The sequence below is a fragment of the Phoca vitulina genome, unplaced genomic scaffold (assembly GCF_004348235.1).
Source record: "Phoca vitulina isolate PV1807 unplaced genomic scaffold, GSC_HSeal_1.0 scaffold42, whole genome shotgun sequence".
In the NCBI taxonomy this organism is placed as follows: domain Eukaryota; kingdom Metazoa; phylum Chordata; class Mammalia; order Carnivora; family Phocidae; genus Phoca; species Phoca vitulina.
The window spans coordinates 875749-896101 of NW_022589745.1; the positions used below are offsets into that span (position 1 = coordinate 875749).

The 20353-nt window shown below is 59.9% G+C and overlaps 1 protein-coding gene across 1 annotated transcript in view; it reads left to right on the forward strand.

The window, feature by feature from the left end:
* The window catches only part of TPO (thyroid peroxidase), a 43969-nt gene extending 29703 nt beyond the window's left edge, over positions 1-14266 (forward strand). Inside the window, exons 11-15 of the mRNA XM_032430125.1 lie at positions 545-715; positions 5139-5270; positions 7897-7996; positions 12663-12795; positions 13583-14266. Coding sequence (XP_032286016.1) covers positions 545-715; positions 5139-5270; positions 7897-7996; positions 12663-12795; positions 13583-13618 — 572 coding nt within the window. The 3' untranslated portion in view covers positions 13619-14266. The remainder of the gene's footprint in view (positions 1-544; positions 716-5138; positions 5271-7896; positions 7997-12662; positions 12796-13582) is intronic.
* The last annotated feature ends 6087 nt before the right edge of the window (positions 14267-20353 follow it).

Sequence of the window (20353 nt, forward strand, 5' to 3'; positions counted from 1 at the left end):
GAGGGAGGTGAGGAGGTGAGGTGAGAAGGTTAGGGAGGTGAGGGGATAGGGGAGGTGAGGGGTTGAGGAGGTGGTAAGGTTAGGGAGGTGAGGGGAGGGGGGGAGGTGAGAGGATGAGGGGATGGGGGAGGTGAGGGAGAGGAGGGGATGGGGGAGGTGAGAGGGTGAGGGGATGGGGGAGGTGAGGGAGAGGAGGGGATGGGGGAGGTGAGAGGGTGAGGGAGGTGAGGAGATGGGGGAGCTGAGGGGCCTGAGGGGGCCCCCAGGCAGGAGTGCAGGAGAGGCGCCCAGAGAGGGCCCCAGGCAGCAGGAAGGCGCGTGGCGCCGTGGTGACCGCCAGCCCTGGGCGCGGTGAGCAGGAGCGGCGTGTTGGGTGGGGACACGGCCTGGAGGGGTTGGCTCAGAGCAGCGACCTGAGGCGCGTGGGGCTCGTTCCTAATCGCCGCTGCCCCCCGTCGTGCGTGGCCTGGACGGAACCGTGGGACGTGGGGCCCACGCGTGCGGGCCGGGCAGTGAGCGGCGTCTGTCTTCCGTCCCGGCGCAGGTGACGCGTGCAGCCTCCCGGACGGCGTGGACAACGGGGGCTTCGCGCTCTGCGGCGAGTCTGGGCGGCGCGTGCTCGTGTTCTCCTGCCGCCACGGGTTCCAGCTGCAAGGCCAGGAGCAGGTGGCCTGCTCCCCCCGCGGCGCGGACCCCCAACCCCCCGTCTGCAGAGGTCAGTGCTCCAAGCACAGGCTTCACCGACTTTACCCCCAAATCTGCAGTTTTCAAACAGGAAGTAAGGATAAGTGTCGTTCACAGAAAGGCGCGCCTGGCTGGCATCATCTTCCCAGGCATCGCGTTGGCACCGAATATGGCGTTCCCGCCTGGGCTGGCATGCGCCCCAGCGGGCCCCTTTCTAGATAACGAAGCATCGAGACCGTCACGGTGACGCAGGCAGGGAAGGGGGCACGTTAGTGACTTACAGGAGGAGCTTCTAGAGCCAGTTCCTCAGATGAAACCAAAGAGAAACGCTTCCACTCCAAACAGCCCACAACAGACTTGTCACCCGGCCGCGTCCTCACCCCATGTGCGCTGGGCCCCGTGCGCCTGGGTGCGGACTTGCAGCCAGAACGCGAGTGCAGGTGGGAGCCTCCGGGGTCTGCCCCCCGGTGCCCCGAGCCACCTCGCGCTCGGCTGCTTGGAACAGTGTCGGGGGCAGGGTGCAGAGCTCAGGTGACGGGCCTGGGTCCCCAAGTCGCTCCTGCAGAGAAGCGGGCAGCAGGGACGTCCCCGGGGGCCCTCTGTGCATCGGACCCCGAGGCCGGGGATTCCTGGTGACTCCTTCAGAAACGACCCACACCTGAATTCGCGACCCTGTCGGCGGGCACAAGGTGGTGGCCGGGGAAGCAATGCTGGCAGCTGGAAGCACGCACAGCGGACTCGCGGGCCCACGGACCGCAGCCACGGCCAGCTGTGACAGGAGCCTGGTGTCGGGCGTGGAGCTGCGTGGAGCTGCATGTAGCTCGGCACAGGGAAGAGAGAGAAGAGCTCATGTGTAAGATGATGAAAACTCTGGGGATGGGTGGTCGTGATAGTTGCACATGAATGCCTCCAAAGTGCACAGTTAAAAATGGTTCAGATGGTCAATGTTTTCCTCAGTAACAAAAATCCCCGATTCAGTTTTGGATGTCAGGACTGCCCTGTCCTGGGAGGGCAGCAGTGCTCCGGCTTCTGGCTCTAAATCCTATAGGAAGACTGAGCGAGACCATGGGCACCCGGACCCACGACGCCGCAGTCCCATGCACCTGCCAGGCTCACGGCAGGGTCTCACGGAGAGCCGGGTCGCCGGCTGCAGAACCAGGTCCAGGGAGTGCCCCTGAGGGACAGCCCATGGCACAGAAGCAGCCAGGTCAGAGCCTGCCGGGGCCGGGGACTTTGGTGCCAAACTCATGACCGCACTGGGAACCTTTGCACCCAGATTTGCACAAGCAGGCCGTGAGCGGCTGGGCTGGTGGATACCCCGTGCCTCACCAGGGCGTGATCGAGGGCAGGGAGACCTCCCAGAGAGCTCCGTCAGGGATTCGCCTTCCAGAAAGTTCGCCTTACGGGAACGCACTGCTGTGTGCCTCACACCCTTTCACCTAAATGCCTGGACATGTGATGTGTTGATTCTGGCTGTTTTCGGTATTCGTGACCCCCAATCTCTATTCTTGACGTCCCTTCCCAGCCCACCCATCATGCCTTTCTTCTTCCTTAATCCCTCAACCAACAATTCCTCTCCCCCTGAAGTGGGCAGTGCACGCCCAGCTGTGCCCGGCTCGTACTGACCGCTAGCCGTGAGCCTCGGCTCAGTTCTGAGCCTGACGGGTGCTCCTGGGGGTGACGGGGTGAACCTGGAGGGCTGCTGGGGGCACAGCCCAGGTGTTGTGGCAGCAGAGGCAGCCGCTCCAGGGCTCCCCGTGTCCCCGAGTCGGGACCTGCACGGTTACCGAGACCCCGGCTGGGCAGGGTGGGTCTGGGAAGGCTGGTAACCTGCTCTAACTGGACCCTGCTCCCCACTGGCCCTGACCTGGTCCGCGCCCCACGTGCCTGGCCTGGCCACCTCAGTGGCTCCTCGGTCTGCCTCCCAAACCCACAGCCTCTGTGACTCCGCGTCTGCAAACGTGAACTGGGGATGGTCATCGGTTCCCCTCACGGCTTCTCAGTTCCTGAGTCAAGTGCACAGCAGAAGCACGGGGCACGGAGCCAGCATCATGAACACCGTGCGTCAGGAGCGGCTGGCTTGGATTTCGGTGCATCCACACCGTGAACCCGTGCTGAAAACATCAGCAGTATGTCCACTGACGTGCGGTGCTGTCCATGAAACATCACTGAGTAAAAACGCACAGTGATGGGCGTAACAGGAACCTGCTTAGACTTTTTAAAAAACAATGGAGCCTGTTTATTTGTAAAATATTTGTAAATGTCTCCCTGAAGACGACGGCTCGTTCATCTTGGTTTCAAACTCGGCACAGTGAGACGGAATGAGGAAGGAGAGGGTATTGCCTCTTTACTTACACAATGCTGTGTTTTGTCCTAATGCATAATAATTAAGATAGAATATCTTTAAACAAAGTCCAGAAACCAATGAGGAGCAGTGGATGGTATAAATGTACTATTAACATACACAAACGTTTCCCACCTGATCTGTGCCCACGCCGGGAGTTTCTAGATCGAGAATCACAAGGGGGAACAGACTCGTGAACAGTGCAGTTTCATGTGGCGAAACTAAGAGCCTCCGCGGGTCCTCGGTGCACACGGCCTTGGCTGCGGGCAGGAAAGCCGGGCTCACGGCAGGATGAACGCGCAGATCCGATGAGATGCACACTCTTCTCTTCACTCAAACCCTACTCATCCGCTTACCCACCCACAAGAAAGGGATGGAGAGAGAAATCTGCCAAATTAACTGTAATGAGTCTCTTTTGAGGGCTTTGAAGTCGGAAATTCAAAGTGGACAAAAAGTGGGGTGTCTGTGGCCCTTTGCCCCTCGTAGCCAAGAGGGTGTGTGATAGATGAACAAAGCCATGCTCCTGTGTCCACCGACAGTGAGGCCCCGGCCAGCACCCTGTGCTCAGGGGACGGGAAACAATGCTAGGTGGGTGGGTGAGCCTGGCCTCACGCGCATCGACCCGGGAATCTGGGGACTCAGCGGGCCTGAGACCCGTGTGGGTCTGTCCCACCTGCCCTGCAGCTTCCCCGGGCAGGGAGACCAGAAAGTATGGGGTCACTGACTTGGGCGAAGCGTGTCCCCAAAAAGCACGCTGCAATCCTGACGCCGGCTCCTTGAAGGTACATAATTATGCCCATTTACATGTGGGAGAAGTCTGTCTTGGGGCACAGCCCTCACCCTCGGCCTCCGCGTCAGGAGCAACCCCGCCCTGCAGCCCCACGTGCACTTGCCCCGTGGACAACACCCACGGCTTACGTTTGTCCTCAGCTCTGGTCAGGCTCCAAGTTCCCCACCTGCGTCCTGGGAGGCGAGCGTCACTCTGTGGCCAGACGCCGGCCTAGGCAGGGGTCCAGCCTCCACCAGGCAAGTCCCCATGCACCCTGTCCCCATGTCACCCAGGAGTGTTGGTGGCACAGGGTCCGGGATGAAGGCAAAGGGGCAGAGCCTGGCTCGGCTAGCGGTAAAGGCCGAGCTGGTGTTCACGTCATTCCCCAAACACAGGACGGCCTGAGAGGGTGTGATGGTCTTATTTATTCAACACGTGCTCAGGGATCTGTAACATACGTTGTCTGTTGACACTAAGACCACCTGTGTTTCCTGGAATTGGCCAGAAAAGAAACGTTACTTGAAGAAAAATGGGCACAGCAGGCCATGTGGAAACAGGCCTTGGGAATCCGGCAAGGGTTCCAGGTTTCCGGCAGAAGAAGACGTGAGGGCAGAACCCCTTCCTCAGTGACGGTGGCCCGCCCAAACACACCAGCTCGCCGGGCCTGGGAGTGCAGGCTCCGACTCAGGGCTGGGAAGCCAGTGCTCCCCCCGTGGTCAGGGCCAAGGGTCGTGGGGTCTCGCAAGCTCTCCGAGGGTGAGCCGTCTGGTGGGAAAACAGTCCGAGCGGATGCACAGACCCAGCCCTGCCCTGGCCACCCCCAGCCCCCACGCTCCCGTCCCCCACCAGGCCAGGTGCCACTCGGTGTGGAAGGTGCCAGCATCCTCCACCCCCATCTGACCCCACGTCTGATGAGGCACAGCTGCCCAGCGTGCCGTGAGCTCCCAGTGACCGCACGGCGCACCCCGGCCATGCTGGCTCACCTCATGCTCAGGCACGAGCACTTGGCACAAAGTTTGAATGGAAGCGAGCCATCAGCCCGGGAGGGACCGATCAGCATCAGTGTGGGCGGGGTCTCCTGCACAGCGTCATGGTCACGCCGTGCGGCGTGGTCACAAAGTGGCCGACTGTCGGGCTGACCTCAGAGGACACCCCCTGGCAAGGAGAAAGCGGGTGCTCAGGGAGAGGCCTGGCACAAGGGGGCACGGCTGACAGGGTACTGGGGGTTCTCGGATTCTCTTGCCCACGGTTCGGAGAGAGTGCAGGTGCCTCCGGGGTGAGGGCCGGAGCAGGGGACGGGGAGGACGGGGACATTGCCTGACCTCCGTGTGGTCTGTGCAGATATCAACGAGTGTGAAGATGTGACACACCCTCCCTGCCATCCGTCGGCCCGGTGCAGGAACACCAAGGGCAGCTTCAGGTGTGAGTGCATGGATCCCTACGTGCTGGGGGAGGACGGAAGGACATGTGTAGGTGAGTGCACTCCTCCGCGTCCTGAGCGGGCGGTATGCCCTACGGATGGCGGCAGGGTCGTCCTCCCGGCTGCACTGCGCCCGTGAACATGTGTGTCCCACCGTCATGCGTGGGTGAGAGTGACGGGGCCACGTGTGTCCCGCCGCCGTCGTGCATGGACGAGAGTGACGGGGCCACGTGTGTCCCGCCACCGTCATGCGTGGGTGAGAGTGACAGGGCCACGTGTGTCCCGCCGCCATCACGCGTGGACGCAAGTGACGGGGCCTCACCATCAGGTGATTGTTGGTGGCCTACCGCGTGTGCCCCTGGCCGTGGGCTGCACCCCGTGTCCTCCTCACATGCTTTCCCTCTGCCCCTCTCCACGGTGCCTCCTCCTGGGGAAGCCTCTAGCTTTACTCACAGTTCTGTTTGAACATTATTCTCCATGTATCTGCAGCTAGACCACTTTTGGTCACAAAAACTAGAAAGCAGCAGCTCTTGCATTCAGGGTTTTCAGGAAAATATCTAAAATGGCCGTCCGAAGGCCGCCCAGCGAGGCAGTCTGGTGCCCATGCCGCACACACGCACAGGAAGGGGGTCAGGGCAGTTCCAGGCCTGGGAGAGCGGATCCGGAGCCTGCAGGCTGAGCCGAGGGCCCGGGTCAGCAGTCCCGAGTCTCCCCGGGAAGACTCTGTGCTTCTGTAACGTCTGCTCCGGCAAGTGAAGGGCGCCCCCTCCACGCCCTCCACAGGGATGTTTGCTCCAGACCCCGTCCCCGCCTCTCTGAATGACGCTGGCCCCAGAAAAGTGGGATTTCGTGCCGAGTGCACCCTGAGGGTGCACGTGTTGAGAAATAGTGACTCTTATTTGGGTCCTTGCACGTGGTCACCCCGTCCTGGGTGGGTCGGGGCGCAGTCGTCTGCTGGAGCCGTTGTCAGCTCGCGTCCCCGTCGCCCTGCTCCCCGCTCCCCGCGTCGATGACCACTGGCGTCCACGACGTACCACAGGCTGAGTTTATGAGCCTCCAGGTAATTCCAGGAAAGCCGCACCACTGTGCAAGCTCGTGTAGGTGTGTTTTTGCACAGCTGTTCTCGGTCAAACACGCGTGTGGGCTTCCCCCATCGGGTGAGGATAAAGGAGACCGCGCGGCAGCCAGGAAGGCCCTGGGAACCGTGTCCGGAGACAAATCAGGGCTCAGCTGGCCCCGGTTTGGTTTGGTTTTGAGTCTTGGGACCACAGCTGTGCGTTCTCTTGCTCGGCTGCTGTAACAGCCCGGCTGGACCACACGGCAGGTGTGCCGTCCCAGTCCTGGGGCTGCAGTCTGAGGTCCAGGCGTGGGCAGGGCTGTTCGTCGCGAGGCCTCTCTCCCGTGTCCTCACCGGGTCGTCCTTTCTCACAGGACACCAGTCACTGGGATGGGGGCCCAGCCTCATGACCTCGTTTGACCCCAGTTACCTCTTTAGACCCATCTCTGTACAGCCACACAGGTGGGCATCTGGCAGGTGGGGCAGAGCCAGGGGAGAGTCGTTCCAGGCACCAGACGGGCGCAGGCTGAGCCGGCTGGGGTGCCGTGTAATCCGCCGAGGGGTCCCCGCTCCCACTCTGTCTGCCCTCCGAGGCCGGGGGCAGCTCTCTGAGCAGCGCACACCTGCCGCCTGGGAGCTAGCTCAATGCCGGTGACAGGCCACAGAGGGCGGTGGGCTTGTCTGTGGAGCCCGCTCGTTATCGTCTTGGAAAAATCAGTGCCCACACTCTGGACGATGCCCGGGCGGGCCGTGCTCACCGCAGGGCCTCCCCTGTGCCGGCAGACAGTATTTTACATTTATTTGAAAGTGGATGTCCCGACCTCCTGTATTTCGACTTGGCCAGCAGGGAGCCGGCAGCTTTGGAGCGGGTGCGTGTGCGGGTACGGGACTTGCACCCACACAGAACAGCCGGCGAGGCACGGGGATCCCAAAGCCCCCCTTGCCCGGCAGGCACGTCCTCGGCAGGTGGTGGGACCCAGAACAGGATAGGGCTGGAGAAGCCTCCTATTCTACCCCCACTTTCTGGGTGTGGCTCAGACGCTTCCCCAGTCCCCTCCCTGAGACCCGGCATGTCCAGGCCACTCCCGGCAGCCTCCTTCCCCGTCCATGGCCGCTTCTGGTCTGTAGCTGCCAACCCTGCTCATTTCTTCCAGTCGAGCCTATAGCTGGGACACCCGCTGTGTTTGGCCCCCCACGGCTTCCCCACAGGGCTCTGACCACCGCCCGGACAGTGCCCCAAAGTTTACCCTCTACCCACTTCTGCAAAAAGCAGGGCTGCCAAGGGCGCGAGCTCAATTGCGCCTCCAACCACCTGCTCGTTTGGCCCCTCTCTGAGCCCAGTGGAGGCAGGCCAGGTCCCCAGCCCCTCTGCATGGGGCTCGCTCATCTCTCCTGGCCAGCCCTCGGGGGAGGGCCTGTGGCCTGAGAAAGGGCAGGCACCCCTGTGCCCTCCACCAGCTCTCCCCACACCTCACGTTCGGGAGAGCCCATCTGTTGAAATGGCAGCTTTGGGCAGTCGCAAGTGGAGGTGAGCCCCTCAGGACCAGGGTGGGCTGGGCTCGCGGGGCACACTGGCTGCAGCCCTCAGCAGGTGGGCTCGCTAACCCGCTCCTTCTCCCCAGACTCCGGGAGGCTCCCGAAGGCGTCCCTGGTCTCCATCGTGTTGGGCGCCCTGTTGGTCGGCGGCCTGGCAGGCCTCACCTGGACGGCAGTTTGCCGGTGGTAAGTCCTCCCACTGAAGCTGGCACGAGGCCGTTTCCTCCCCCGTGGGCAAGGCTGGTCTGTTTGAGGCCAGTGTAGATGCTCAGCGCCCCGAACCCCTCCAGCCCCAGAGCTATTTTGTACAAAGCCTTAGACTTCTGGTTCTTTATTATGCTTTAAGTAATGAAGGTGGAACAGTGACCCGCACACCTCGGGGTGCCAGGTGCCTGTGGAGGGAGATTCTGGGATGGGGATGCTTGGCAACGTCACCTGGTTGCATGAGATGCTCTCGTTAGGAGCAGAGAGTCTCACACAGATTTGTCGGAGAATAAAGGTCATCCCTGGATAAAAACCAATTCTTCAGCTGTACCCCCTCCCCCCCACGGGGCAGACTCCTGGAAATTGGGAACTTGAAAGTTGGACTTTTATGTTAAAAATGGCCGCGCGGTGGGGCCTTCAGAGGGGGATCTGAGTGTCTCTGTGGGAAACGGGTCTGCACCCCTGCTGCCCTTCCTGACCAGCGGCTCTGAGGAATCAAGCTCAGAGTCTAGCTGAACTTTCTCGTGGGCATAAACTAGAAGAAGCCATGGCTGGTCCCGTCTGGCTGGGCCCCACCCCCACCCCGCCGCGGAGCGTCTGCCGTGAGACGTCTGGGCTGCCCCGCGGAGCGTCTGCCACGGTGCCCTTGCCCACTGCCGCGCCTGCTCCCTGGCCGCCTCCCGTGGTCCCGTCCCCCCGCCCCTCTGCCACAGTGGCGCTGCTGCGAGCCAACCCCAGAGCCCGAGTGGTCGGGGGTCACCACCAGGAGGTCACCGTCGCGTTCCACTGCCAGCCGCAGCCTGGCTCTGATCCGAGCACCTGGGGGGTAACGCCCCAGGACCCATGATGGCTCCGCTCTGCCTGCCAACACCCATCTCCTTTAAACCCCAAGACCCCCTCTGCCTCCACGTCTTTACCTGACACGTGACTTTACCATCTGTCTGGTAAATGTATTTAAATGACACACTTTCTAGCAGGTTTGTAACTTCTGGCAGGGCTAATGGATGCCACTGTTCAGATGACACAGTGAGGAATTCCTTCAGCTTACCAGCTAATGCGAACCCCCAGCAGCTGTGGGTCTCACTGGCTAGGTGAATCTAGCCATTATGTCGTTAAACTCTGCTATCGATCATGTGAGGTCTTTGTTACTGGCTGAAATGCACTCCCCAAATTCACATGTTGAAGACCTGACCTCTGGTACCTTGGCATGTGACCATATTTGGAAGCAGTGTCATTGGGGATGTAATGAGTTGAGATGGGGTCGTGTTGGAGTAGGTGTCCCCAATCTAACAGGTCTGCTGTCCTCATAGGAAGGGGGAATAGGGTCAGGGACGCACACAGAGTGAAGGCCGGTGAAGATCAGGGCAGAGATTGGGGAATGCGTCTGCAGGGTCACCAGCAAACCCCCAGAAGCTGAGCTCCTCATGGCCTCAGAAGGAGCCAGCTGTCCCGCCATTATGACCCCACACGTCCACACTGCAGAAGGGGGAGAGAACAGATTTCCGTGGCCAAGCCCATGGGGCCGTGGCCCGGTGTTACTGAAGCCCCAGGAACCCAATACAGCAGTGCTGGGGTGTCTGTTTGCAGAATGTGTCGCTCGCGCACGCTGGTAACAGCTGGAGTAGCTTCTGAGACCCAAGTTCTGCCCAGGTCTGGGGTCCTGGCCGTGGGCACCGCACCCCCCCACCTCCTCCCAGTTTGCTTTGGCACCAAGTGTGATCACACCATCAGGACCGTCACCATCAGGACCATCACCGTCAGGGCCGTCACCATCAGGGCCGTCACCGTCAGGGCTGTCATCCTCAGGACTGTCACCATGAGGACCGTCACCATCAGGGCCGTCACTGTCAGGGCTGTCACCGTCAGGACCGTCACCATCAGGGCCGTCACCATGAGGACCGTCACCATCAGGACCGTCACCGTGAGGACCATCACCATCAGGACTGTCACCATGAGGACCGTCACCGTCAGGGCCATCACTGTCAGGGCTGTCACCGTCAGGACCGTCACCATGAGGACCGTCACCGTGAGGACCGTGACCATCAGGACTGTCACCATCAGGGCCATCAACATGAGGACCGTCACCATGAAGACTCACCATGAGGACCATCAACGTCAGGGCCATCACCATCAGGACTGTCACCGTGAGTACCGTCACCATCAGGACCATCACTGTGAGGACCGTCACCGTGAAGACCGTCACTGTGAGGACCGTCACCATCAGGGCCGTCACCTTCAGGGCCGTCACCGTGAGGACTGTCACCGCCAGGACCATCACCATCAGGACCATCACTGTCAGGGCCGTCACCATGAAGACCACCACCATGAGGACCATCACCGTCAGGGCCGTCACCGTCAGGGCCGTTACCGTGAGGACCGTCACCATCGGGACCGTCACTGTGAAGACTGTCACCGTGAGGACCATCACCGTCAGGGCTGTCACCGTGAGTACCGTCACCGTCAGGGCCGTCACTGTCAGGCCGTCACCGTGAAGACCGTCACCGTTTGGGCTGTCCCCATCAGAGCCATCAGGGCCGAAACTGTCAGGCTGTCATTCTGATGAACACTGACCGGTCATCACCTACATCCTCTTCAAGGCACCACTGCTGACCTGTTGGAGAGATTATGTCAACTAAGGTTTAAACAGCGTCTCTGGTTTTAGGTGGGGCTGGTGGCAGGAAATAGTCCTAAGGATCACCTGGTCTTAGAAGCTTAGACATTGGCAGTAATTAAAACCCATAGCCGGTCACCAAATGAACAAAGTGGTAGAAACGAGACAGGCTGTGGGCACACACCCCCGGACGGGCTGGTTGCTGCGATCCCGTGGACTGAATGTCCACACCGTGAAGAACTGATGGTACCACGACTTAGTATTCACGTGGTTGTAAATGTCTCCGTTAGACATCGGTCCCCTTATCGTTATGCAAAGGTGCATCCAGACGCCACACAAGGAAAACAGATTTAAGATTGACAGCCATCCGTCAAATGATACATTTCCAGGAAATTTGGGAGGAAAGTGTCCACCGCACTGGATTCTCGACTCTGGAGCCTTAATACACGCCACCGAGCACCGCTTTGTTTGCTGGTCAGGACGTGGCGAGCAGACCGTTGGGCCGCAGAGACGCTCAGAGCCGCATGAACAGGCAGGTATTGACTCGCAAAGGGCTGGGGGCCCACGGCCTCTGTGGGGACCAGACAGACAGCACCTAAGCCCCGGAGAGCGCAGCCCTGCCGCCACGCCCAGAAGTGCCCTGTCCATGAGCCCTGACCCTGGGATCTGCTCCCCTCCCCACAACAAAAGGCCTTTCCTCTTGTCTTTGAAACTGCTTTGGTTGAGAGCTTGAAACTTCCTGGTGTTTGGTCCTCCTGGGGAGAGAGGGAAGCTTGGAAAGGGGGGGTTGTCCTCTGGGATTGGGAGGGCACAGGGTGCCGTCGGAGGGGGCTTTGCCCCTTGTGGGCCGACCCGAGGAACTGCCCTCTGCGGTGGCTCTCACGGGACAGCCCATTAGTGGGTGCTCACCCGGGTCACCCTCCCTGCTGTGTCCACACCGGCGACTCCGCGTCCACGGCCCACAAACGCCCTGGCATCTGGGCACCTGCTTCCCACCCAGCCCTTTGCCGCGGGGCCGCGTGGCTTCATCCAAAGCACCTCCAGCCTGTTGTGCTTCCAGGAGGATGGTGGCCACGTGCCCGGCGCCGCTGTCCTGGATCAGTGGCGGACGTGCCCACTCCCACTCCCATGGGCCACTGACCCCCAGAAGAGCTCGGTGTCACCCACTCACGGCCACGGGCAGGGGCGGAGGTGGGGGTGAGGCGGGAGGTTGAACCGCGCCCGAGACGTCTCTGCTCTGGTCTCCCCGTGCTTCCTTCTGCAGCTCTGGCTGGTCCTTTCTGCCGCTCCGCCGGCTGCAGTTACCTGGCTTACCCGAGGTCTGTCTTCTTCTCCACATAGACACATACTGCTGGATCGTCCCCACTGCGTGCGGTGTTCTCTGTGCCCGTGGGTCCCAGTGCGTCCTGTCCACGTCCATTCCTCCCGTGACATTCCCTAATTTCCCTGTGACTCCCCTGGGCCTGCTGGTCGTCCGGGAGGGTGCTATTCACACCCTGGGGACCCCCGGCATTGTGAGGGTCTGACGAGGAGGAGATGCAACTAGGACCGGCCCCAGCAGGACAGGAGCACGTGCTTCTGAGATGTTCGTGGATCAGGAAACCTACGTCCAGATGCAAAGTGTCTGCAGTGAGCCTGGAAAACAACAGAGAAAAAGGGAGTGGGGAGCCTGCCCACAGTTCAGTCTCTCTCCTGGGATTGTGATTTTCCGAATGCATTTCTGCAGGAATCAGAAGTGGATCAGATGAGTTTGGCAGGACTGGGGCTAGGGGTGGTCTCTGGGCAGGGCGTTCGCGGCCTGGGGCGGGGGTTCCTGGCGCTGGACCAGCTCCGCAGAACAGTGCAGGCCACGCTGCACCTTAACGCTCTCTTCTCTTCGCGGTAACCGCGGCCCCGGGCTCCTCGCCTGATGGATCGGGGAGGCACGGCGTTCCGGCCCCCCTCCAATCACAGTGGCAACATGACATTGTGTGTGATGGGCTCTGGGGGGTTCTCCTGAGTCGTGACCACCCTAACCAGATGTGTGCTTGTCCACAGGACGCTCACGGGCCGTAAAGCCTCACTGCCCATCGCAGAGACAGATGGAAGAGGGACCTGCCAGCCGGGCCGTGGAGCACGCCGGGACACGAGTGTGCGGCAGCCTGGTGCCCCCACTCCGGGCGCAGGGCAGGTGGGTGCACGCCTGGGTGAACGCAGGGTTGCCACACGTCACAGTCCCATTCAGACCAGGAGGCCATCACGGAGACCCTGGTCCTGTCCCCCGTGTGGCGACCCCCCGCCGGTCCTGTCCCGCTGTGCACGGGCCTGCTGTGTGTTTACTGCTCGTGCAAACTGGGTTTATACAAGAGAATGATCTGTGAAAATTTTAACCTACCTTTTAAAAAGTGTAGACAAATCAGAACGAGTAAGCCAGAGCGAGATCATGACAGTGCTTGCCGTTGGTACAAACCGGTTTCGAAACTGACAGCCGAGGGCAGGCATTCGCCTCAGTGTTACCCCAAGTCTCGGCCGAAGAAGACAGCCAGAGGCTGAAAGTGTTCACTTCTAGAATGCACTTTTTAAAAAAAATGGAATCATCACAAGTAGTGTGGAGACAACCAGTCTAGACTTGCGTGTTACTACTTTTACTTTGTCTGCATGACCACCGAGATGGGGCACTAAAGTCAGTGCGTGCCCGCGCCCATCCGAGACGTAGGCGGTCACCGGGACACGCAGAGCTGGCTGGCCCTGTCCCCCGAGGTGTCCCACCACAGCAGGATCTGCGTTCGCACCCACACGGGAACCCAGGATCCGCGTTCGCACCCACGCGGGAACCCCTGTCGGAATGCACACGCGAGGCCCCTTCCAGCCACCCTGAGATCCACGTGTCCCCGGGCACCTGAGTAGCCGACTGAGACCCAGGGGCCCCGGCGGGTGTCCCGTCTGTCCGCGTGCTCAGAGTCACTTCTCTCCCACAGGACCCAGCCTGTGGATCCCAAATCCTCTGCCAGTAGGAACCACAGTGGTGTGCTTGGAGGCTGGGCGTGAGCAGGTGCAGCTGTGGGCTGATTCCTGGGAGCGGACGGTCGGTCTCGGGACCGGAACTCCCTGCACAACGAGGGGGGAGATGTTCACTCTGGAAACACCGATCCCGGCATTTCCATCCGGAATAAAGTGTGTGCTGCTCCCCAAGCAAGAGTCACGTGTCCTTCGCATTCGCTTTCACGGGACGGTGACGGGGTGGACGCCGATCAGGACGCACTGGCCCGGCGTTCAGGGCTTAACAACAGTTCCTGTTTCCAAAATCACCGCTGAGGCTGTTTTCAAGTCGAGGCCAATCTAGCATGTGCTCTAGTTCCGATCCAGCACAGGCGAATAAATCGCACCCTCACCGCCGTCTGGCGCTCTGTGTGAACCGCCTGACCCACGCCTCCTGGGGCTGCCTCCACACCCATCTACATGCTTACGAGCCTCTCCGTCCCGCCCGACAAATGGGGACACTGCTCTGCACTCGCGTCCGTCTTCCCTGGTGTCGGCCTGCCCCTTCTCTTCCTTCCGCGCCGTTTCCTGCCGGCCAACCTGCTTTTCGGCGTCCCACGTCTCAGTGACCTCTGAGCCATGAATGCTCGGCGCCTGCGTCCCCTCCCGGCTGCGTCACCTCCCACGGGCCCTCCCTGCGGGCGGCAGCAGGGGAAGGAGGATGGCTCTTGGGATTGTTGTTGCCCCCAAGGGGACTGTGGCAAAATCCCTTAGAGCCAGGCCCGCTCTGGGCAGCTGCAGCTCACCCCCAGCTCCCCCCAACACGGGTCTCCCTTCTGAGGGTCCCTGGCCTTAGTGGCGTCAGGGAGCTGAGATCCCCACAGAGCACTGATTGCCATGACCCTAGTTTTCTGCACGAAGTGACCGAGTGGCAGGCCGCGTCCCCTGCCCAGGTGGCCGGTCCCTCCCAGCCCCCCGGGAGATGGGAAGCCTTCCCTCCCAGCAGAACTGCACGTAGATGCACCTGCCCTGGAACATGGAGCATAGCTGGTGACAGACCAGGTTAGTCCGAGCAGCTCTTCCTGACACACAGGAGGGAGGACCTGGCGAGGAAATTGGTGAATGTTTGAGAAACAGGTCTTCCTGCTCATAACCTACAAATACTCTGTGTTCCTCACGGGGGCGGGTCCCAGATTCTTACTACTGTTCAGTTTAACATTAAGGACAATGATTAAACTGCCATCAGAGGCACCCTGGGGAGAGCTCACCGTGCGGAGCCCACGTCCCCCTTGGACGTTAGGGGTGATAGTGAGCCCGCAAACACCGTGCAGCCTGTGCTCGTGGGCCTGGGACAGCCTGGGACTCTGCAGGATTTCCGTAAGAAGTCGGGAGTGGGGACGCACTGAAGGTCAGTCTTCCTCCAGGGCCCCTCAGGCTCCTGCTGGCATCCGTGGCCAGGACGTGGCCCCCGGCTAGGGGTTCCTGTGCTGAGTCTGCTCTGGGGTCCTGTCTTTAGTGTCGTGGTTCCCGTGTGCTTGGTGTTTGCCCCATAAGCAGTATGATGAACAGCTACTTAGCCCGAAGGAGTAGTCCCGAGATAATTAAGTATCCACGGGTCACGAGCCCAATGACCCTCAGCTGGGCCTTAATGTGCTCACACCGTCTTGTCACTTGTAGGGAATCCTTACTCTCCATGAAATAAGATTGCTTTGGGGTATCGGTTACTTGGCGAGCATAACTCTGGACTGGCGATAGTTTGGTGGTGGTCTAAGCACTTGGACCAAGTATCCAGGGGTCCGTCAGCTCCCTTTCCAGGCCCCCCTGTGTCCGCTGTGCCTGGCTTGCTTCCCTTCCTTCCCTGGGGCTGTTCCCAGGAGGATGACCATGAAAACTGACGGCGTCCTTGGATAATGAGCCTCACGGACGTTAGCCCTGGACGTCCCCCCCCCCCCCCAAGGTCACTTCGTGTAGCCCCTTCATTTTGTAGCGGGGCAGCCGACTCCCGGGTGCGGGCAGGGACCTGCTCTGCGTCACATGGCAAATTAAATTCAAGGAGGGGTGGAAACGCCGTCCCCGTGGCTCCTCGCGGATCCACCTGCCACTACCATGGAACCAACTGCCAGCATCTCCACCCCAAACCTGGACTCCCAACTGTGCGGTAGCTGTTTGGGAGCATCTGACCGCTTCCCACAGGGGGAGCCGGGCCCCATCCTCGCTGGGCATGTCCATCGCCCGTGAGCCTCACCCCTGAGCGCCCCGACGGGAGCCCGGGCCTCGGTGGGGCTGGACACCTGCCCAGGCCTCTTCTGGGCACTTTTCCGGGGAATGCGCTGTTTTCCTGGGCCGACAGCACCACCTGCTGGGTGCGACGGGGAACACAACCCGTCCCAGCTGCTTTTCTCTGACCGGCACCAGGCGCTTCAACGGCTGGCTTGGAAGAATTCCTCTTTGGCTCCAGCGTGAGGAACTGGTGCCGAGTACAAGGCAGCCGCTTATTGTACCTGCTTTATTTGGGAGTTAAACGCCTGGGGAGGGACGGGATGTGGCAGACCTCGCCCCTGAAGGCGACCGCGGGGAAGGATGGCAAAAACTGTCAGAAATAGAAATAAAAGACTTATCAAAACATTGTGTAGGGGCACCTGGATGGCTCAGTCGGTTAAGCGTCTGCCTTCGGCTCGGGTCATGGTCCCAGGGTCCTGGGATCGAGCCCCACATCGGGCTCCCTGCTCGGCGGGAGGCCTGCTTCTCCCTCTCCCACTCCCCCTGCTTGTTCCCTCTCTCGCTGCGTCTCTGTCAAAAAAAAAAAAAATGTGTAATGTGTTTTTTCACAACAAATTACCTCTGTCCTTTTTTATTTAAAGTTCACCTTGTAGTGACTTCTGGCCGAGGCGGTGTGCACTCGGCAGCGCGGTCCAGCCGCCCTGAGGACAGCGTCTGCCCGGGGCCTGGGTTAGCCCCACGGAGATCACGTGCTGTGCAGCGTGAAGGGCGAATCAGAATACGATTTAATCTATCCAGTGGGGCAAGCATGTAAGACTAAGCACTGGCACCGATTTCTTTACAAAATGTGATTCCAGGGAAATTTTGCTATATTTGTTTTTATTAATGTAGATTTTTTAAAAAATTGGAGAAAAGAAATCACGTCATATTATAGACCTATTTCCAAAAATCCAGGCAGAATGAAGGGTTCGGTTTCCAGTGATGACAGGCTGGGGGTTTTGTTGCAGCTGCTTTGGGTGCAAAAACAAAAGACAGTTAATCTACACGGCAGCCCCCCCGCCCCCGGGAGCAGAAAGGCTGGTGGGTGCTGCAACCTCTCAGATTCTGGAAGACCAAAGACCAGGGCAGCAGGTGCATCTGCTCAACCTCCCCATGCCCTCCCCAAACTGAGATACTCTCTCTAGCAACAGCTAGCTGGAGCTTGGGAAGGAGCCTGCTCCCTCCGTCCTTGTAGACGCACCTGCCCCCTGGCTGACCTCGGGACCAGCCCGGGTCTCTGTAAGGTGCAGAGTGCGTTTCTGTGGTTCAGCAGCAAGCCTGCGTGACAGAGACCCACCCCAAGGAAGGTCCTCACCCGCACTACACCCGGAAGCCTGGGTGGTTAAGGAAGGAGCCACCGAGCCCACGGCCCACGAGAGAGGGTTCCACACCACGCAGCACGCTTGGAGCTGGGCTTTCAGGACCGAGCAGGACGTCTCTCAGGTGGGCAGCCTCCAACCACCGATCTCGGTAATTAACTGAATCTTGAGGCAGAGTCCAGAGATGGGCATGCTTGCTCTTCTCGAGCAAAGTCTGGTTCGGACGTTGCTTCCGAGAACAACTCACACTGAACAGGAGCGCGAGGGAAACGCAGGTTGATCAAACCTGGTCTCCATGCAAGGAATCAATGCCACCCACTTCTCTAAACCGTCCGTGTCCGCCGGGAAATGGAGACAGATTTGTCCCTAGACGTCCTTAGTGCGGTAATGGAATAACCTTTGGTCTGACTCAGGGCTCTAGCCCGAGGCCTGGGGTTACCCGCAGGGTGTGGGTCAAGACACCAGGCACAGCGCTGGGGCCCTGTGCTTGAAGGGCGGGCGGCTCCCATCGGCGCCGGGCTGGGGGAGGCCACACCGGAGGGAGGGGGGAGGGGGGAGGTGGATCCCCAGCCCCCAGCAGTAAGATTTTTGGCCGGATTCATTTCCTTGTGGGGGTAGGACCGAGAGCAGTTTCAGGTTCCAGAGAAAAAGGGTTGACTTTCTGGAGTTTTGGTGTGTGTTCATTGGTTCTGTGGGGTTTTTTTGTCTGGGTTGGTTTGATCTGTGCTTGTTTCGGTGGCCAGCCAGAGCATGCCGACGGCTAGGCGAGTCCCGCTCCTGAGGCGGGTCACAGCCGGGCTGTGCTGACAAGGGGAGTGACAGCGCGTCTGCAGACCGGTGTCCGTGGGGCCGCGCGGTCACGGGGCCCTCCCCGCGCCGTATGTCACTGAGTAGAAGCCGGTCACAGGTCCCCCCACGCTCGAGGTGGGGACCAGAAGGTGGGCGTCGGGGCCGTCCTGCCTGCCCCCCACCCCAGGGCCTTCGAGTTTGAGTTTGTGATGCTGGAGGGTGAGACCCAAGCTGCAAGCCCAGATTTGCTGGGGACAAGTCCCCAAACTGCCCACCACTGTCCTCGTGAACCAGCCTCTCCCCAGTGAGAGAAGGAGAAATGACGGGTTCCGACTCCACCGTGGACGAGTCGCCCAGGCCTGTGAGCAGGGACATCGCGCACCTTCATTTGGGCCAAGGACTCAGGGCAAAGCCAGCAGATGTCTGCACGGGCCTGTCCTCTACGACATCTGCCCCGCTGTGCACAGATCCAACAGGTGAGGCCGCCCCCGTCCTGACCGCGGGGTGCCCAGCTTCCTGTTGGTGGCTTGGGGCTGGCGTGGGGGTATTTCATCGGGAGAGTACTGACAGCCGGGGAGGCGTCTGTAGGAGCAGGTGGAGTTGGCAAGAGCTGAGTGGATCCGCACGGACTCTGGGATGGGCAGCCTGGCTTGTACAACCAGAGAGGTTGGCCCTCAAGAGCGTCGGACTCATCCCTGCACCGAGTGTCGCTGCCTGGACCACAGGGTGTGAGCGTTGGATGAGGTAGCGAATGAATGCAGTCGGGACCGTGGCGGGGCTGGGGGCAGGCTGTCTTTCCAGTGGGTTCCATAAAGAAGCGCTAGAACAGCTTCTCTCAGGAGAAGGCCCCCACAGTGGGCACGTGGGAATTCGGCAGGCCTGAATCACACGAGCACCGGGACAGAGCTGGTGGCGGCGGGCCTGTCCCGGCTGCTCCAGGCTCAGGTCGCCCTGCCGGATCCCAGCTCCAGGGATGCAGTTCATCCAAAACACAGCAGAATTTTCTGCACAAATTGAATTGCTCGGAGCTTCAGGGTCACGCTCAGTATGCACATCAGGACGCTGTTTCTCCAGAACGTCTTCATCCTCTTTTCCAGGGAGCGCTAGACCGCTCAAAACTCTGCTCAAAGCTTTTGGGCCATGTATCCCAGACGTTCGTGCCCGGGGGGACGGCGTTTGCTGGGGTTCTGTGTACTTTTATAACATACTTGTTTTTCCCTCATTTCAAGAGGGGAAATATACATAACAGAGCATCCACAATATTCAGTTGATTTTGTTTTACTTATTTTCAGCCTTAATTACTTCATTAGCAAATACTCGAACTGCAGTAGTCTCGTGGGTGGTTGGGGACAATCTTCCTCATGTTAAATTACATACTACATAATTTTCTTTATATCACACTGGGACGCTGTGCTGATTTTTCAGTTGCATGTGTGGATAAGCTCTTTGATCGGTCAGATTTGTCTGAGGACAGCAAAGAAGCACCAGGACAAGGCACCTGCCGTCACAAGGGGAGGGCGCATGCTCGAGGCTGGACGTCCGAGTCCTGACTCTCGCTAATGTAGAAATGACTGCCAAGACGCCTCAGAGCAAGCTGTCACAGGGGAAACGGCACAGAGGGCAGGGGGAGTTTGGGGTCCCAGCACCACACTGGCCAAGGGCCGCCACTTCCCCAGAGCCCCGAGGAGTAAGCCGGCCCCCTGGACAGCATCCTGTCTTCCCAAAGCTTTCGGTCTGGAACATGAGGAAAACGTTTTCCCGAAAAGCCCTTGGGAAGGGAAATTCCCATGAAGCAGGACACAGTGAGCACATCCGGACTCCCCACGTGGAGGTTCTGTTTTGGAGCCAAGGAAGCGGCTCGCTCCAGGGGGAGATGCTTTTTCAGAAGAATGTGGGCGGCAGCGTCACGTCCGTCATCAACGCCGCGGCCGGCGAGGCCCCATCACCTTTCTGGCCTTCGAGAGCCACGGTGCTCGGAAACCACGTGGGTGAGGGCGGAGGACGCCGGGCCTGAAGCTGGAGGTCAGAACAAGGACGTCCAGGAGCTGGGACGCGGGGTCCGGTGAACAGAGGGCCCCGCGCTGCCCCCCACCCCCCCGAAGCCTCGGTTCCCAGCAACACCCCCCAGGGGCAGAAGAAACGCGCGGCCTTGCTGCTTGACCCAGGGACTCACTACGAAACGTATTTTTAAAAGTAGCAAATCTTTCTGAGAATTTTATACAGGCTCCGACCTCCCCCACACACGCCCAAAGTAAGATGTAATTTAGAAAATAGGCAAAGTTTTGAACCCATTTCATTGCATTACATTCAAAATTGATGTCCGTGATGTAGACAGAATACAAAAACCACCTGGACAAAGACGCCCCCGTTTTCCCTCATGGACATTCAACCATCACAGAAATA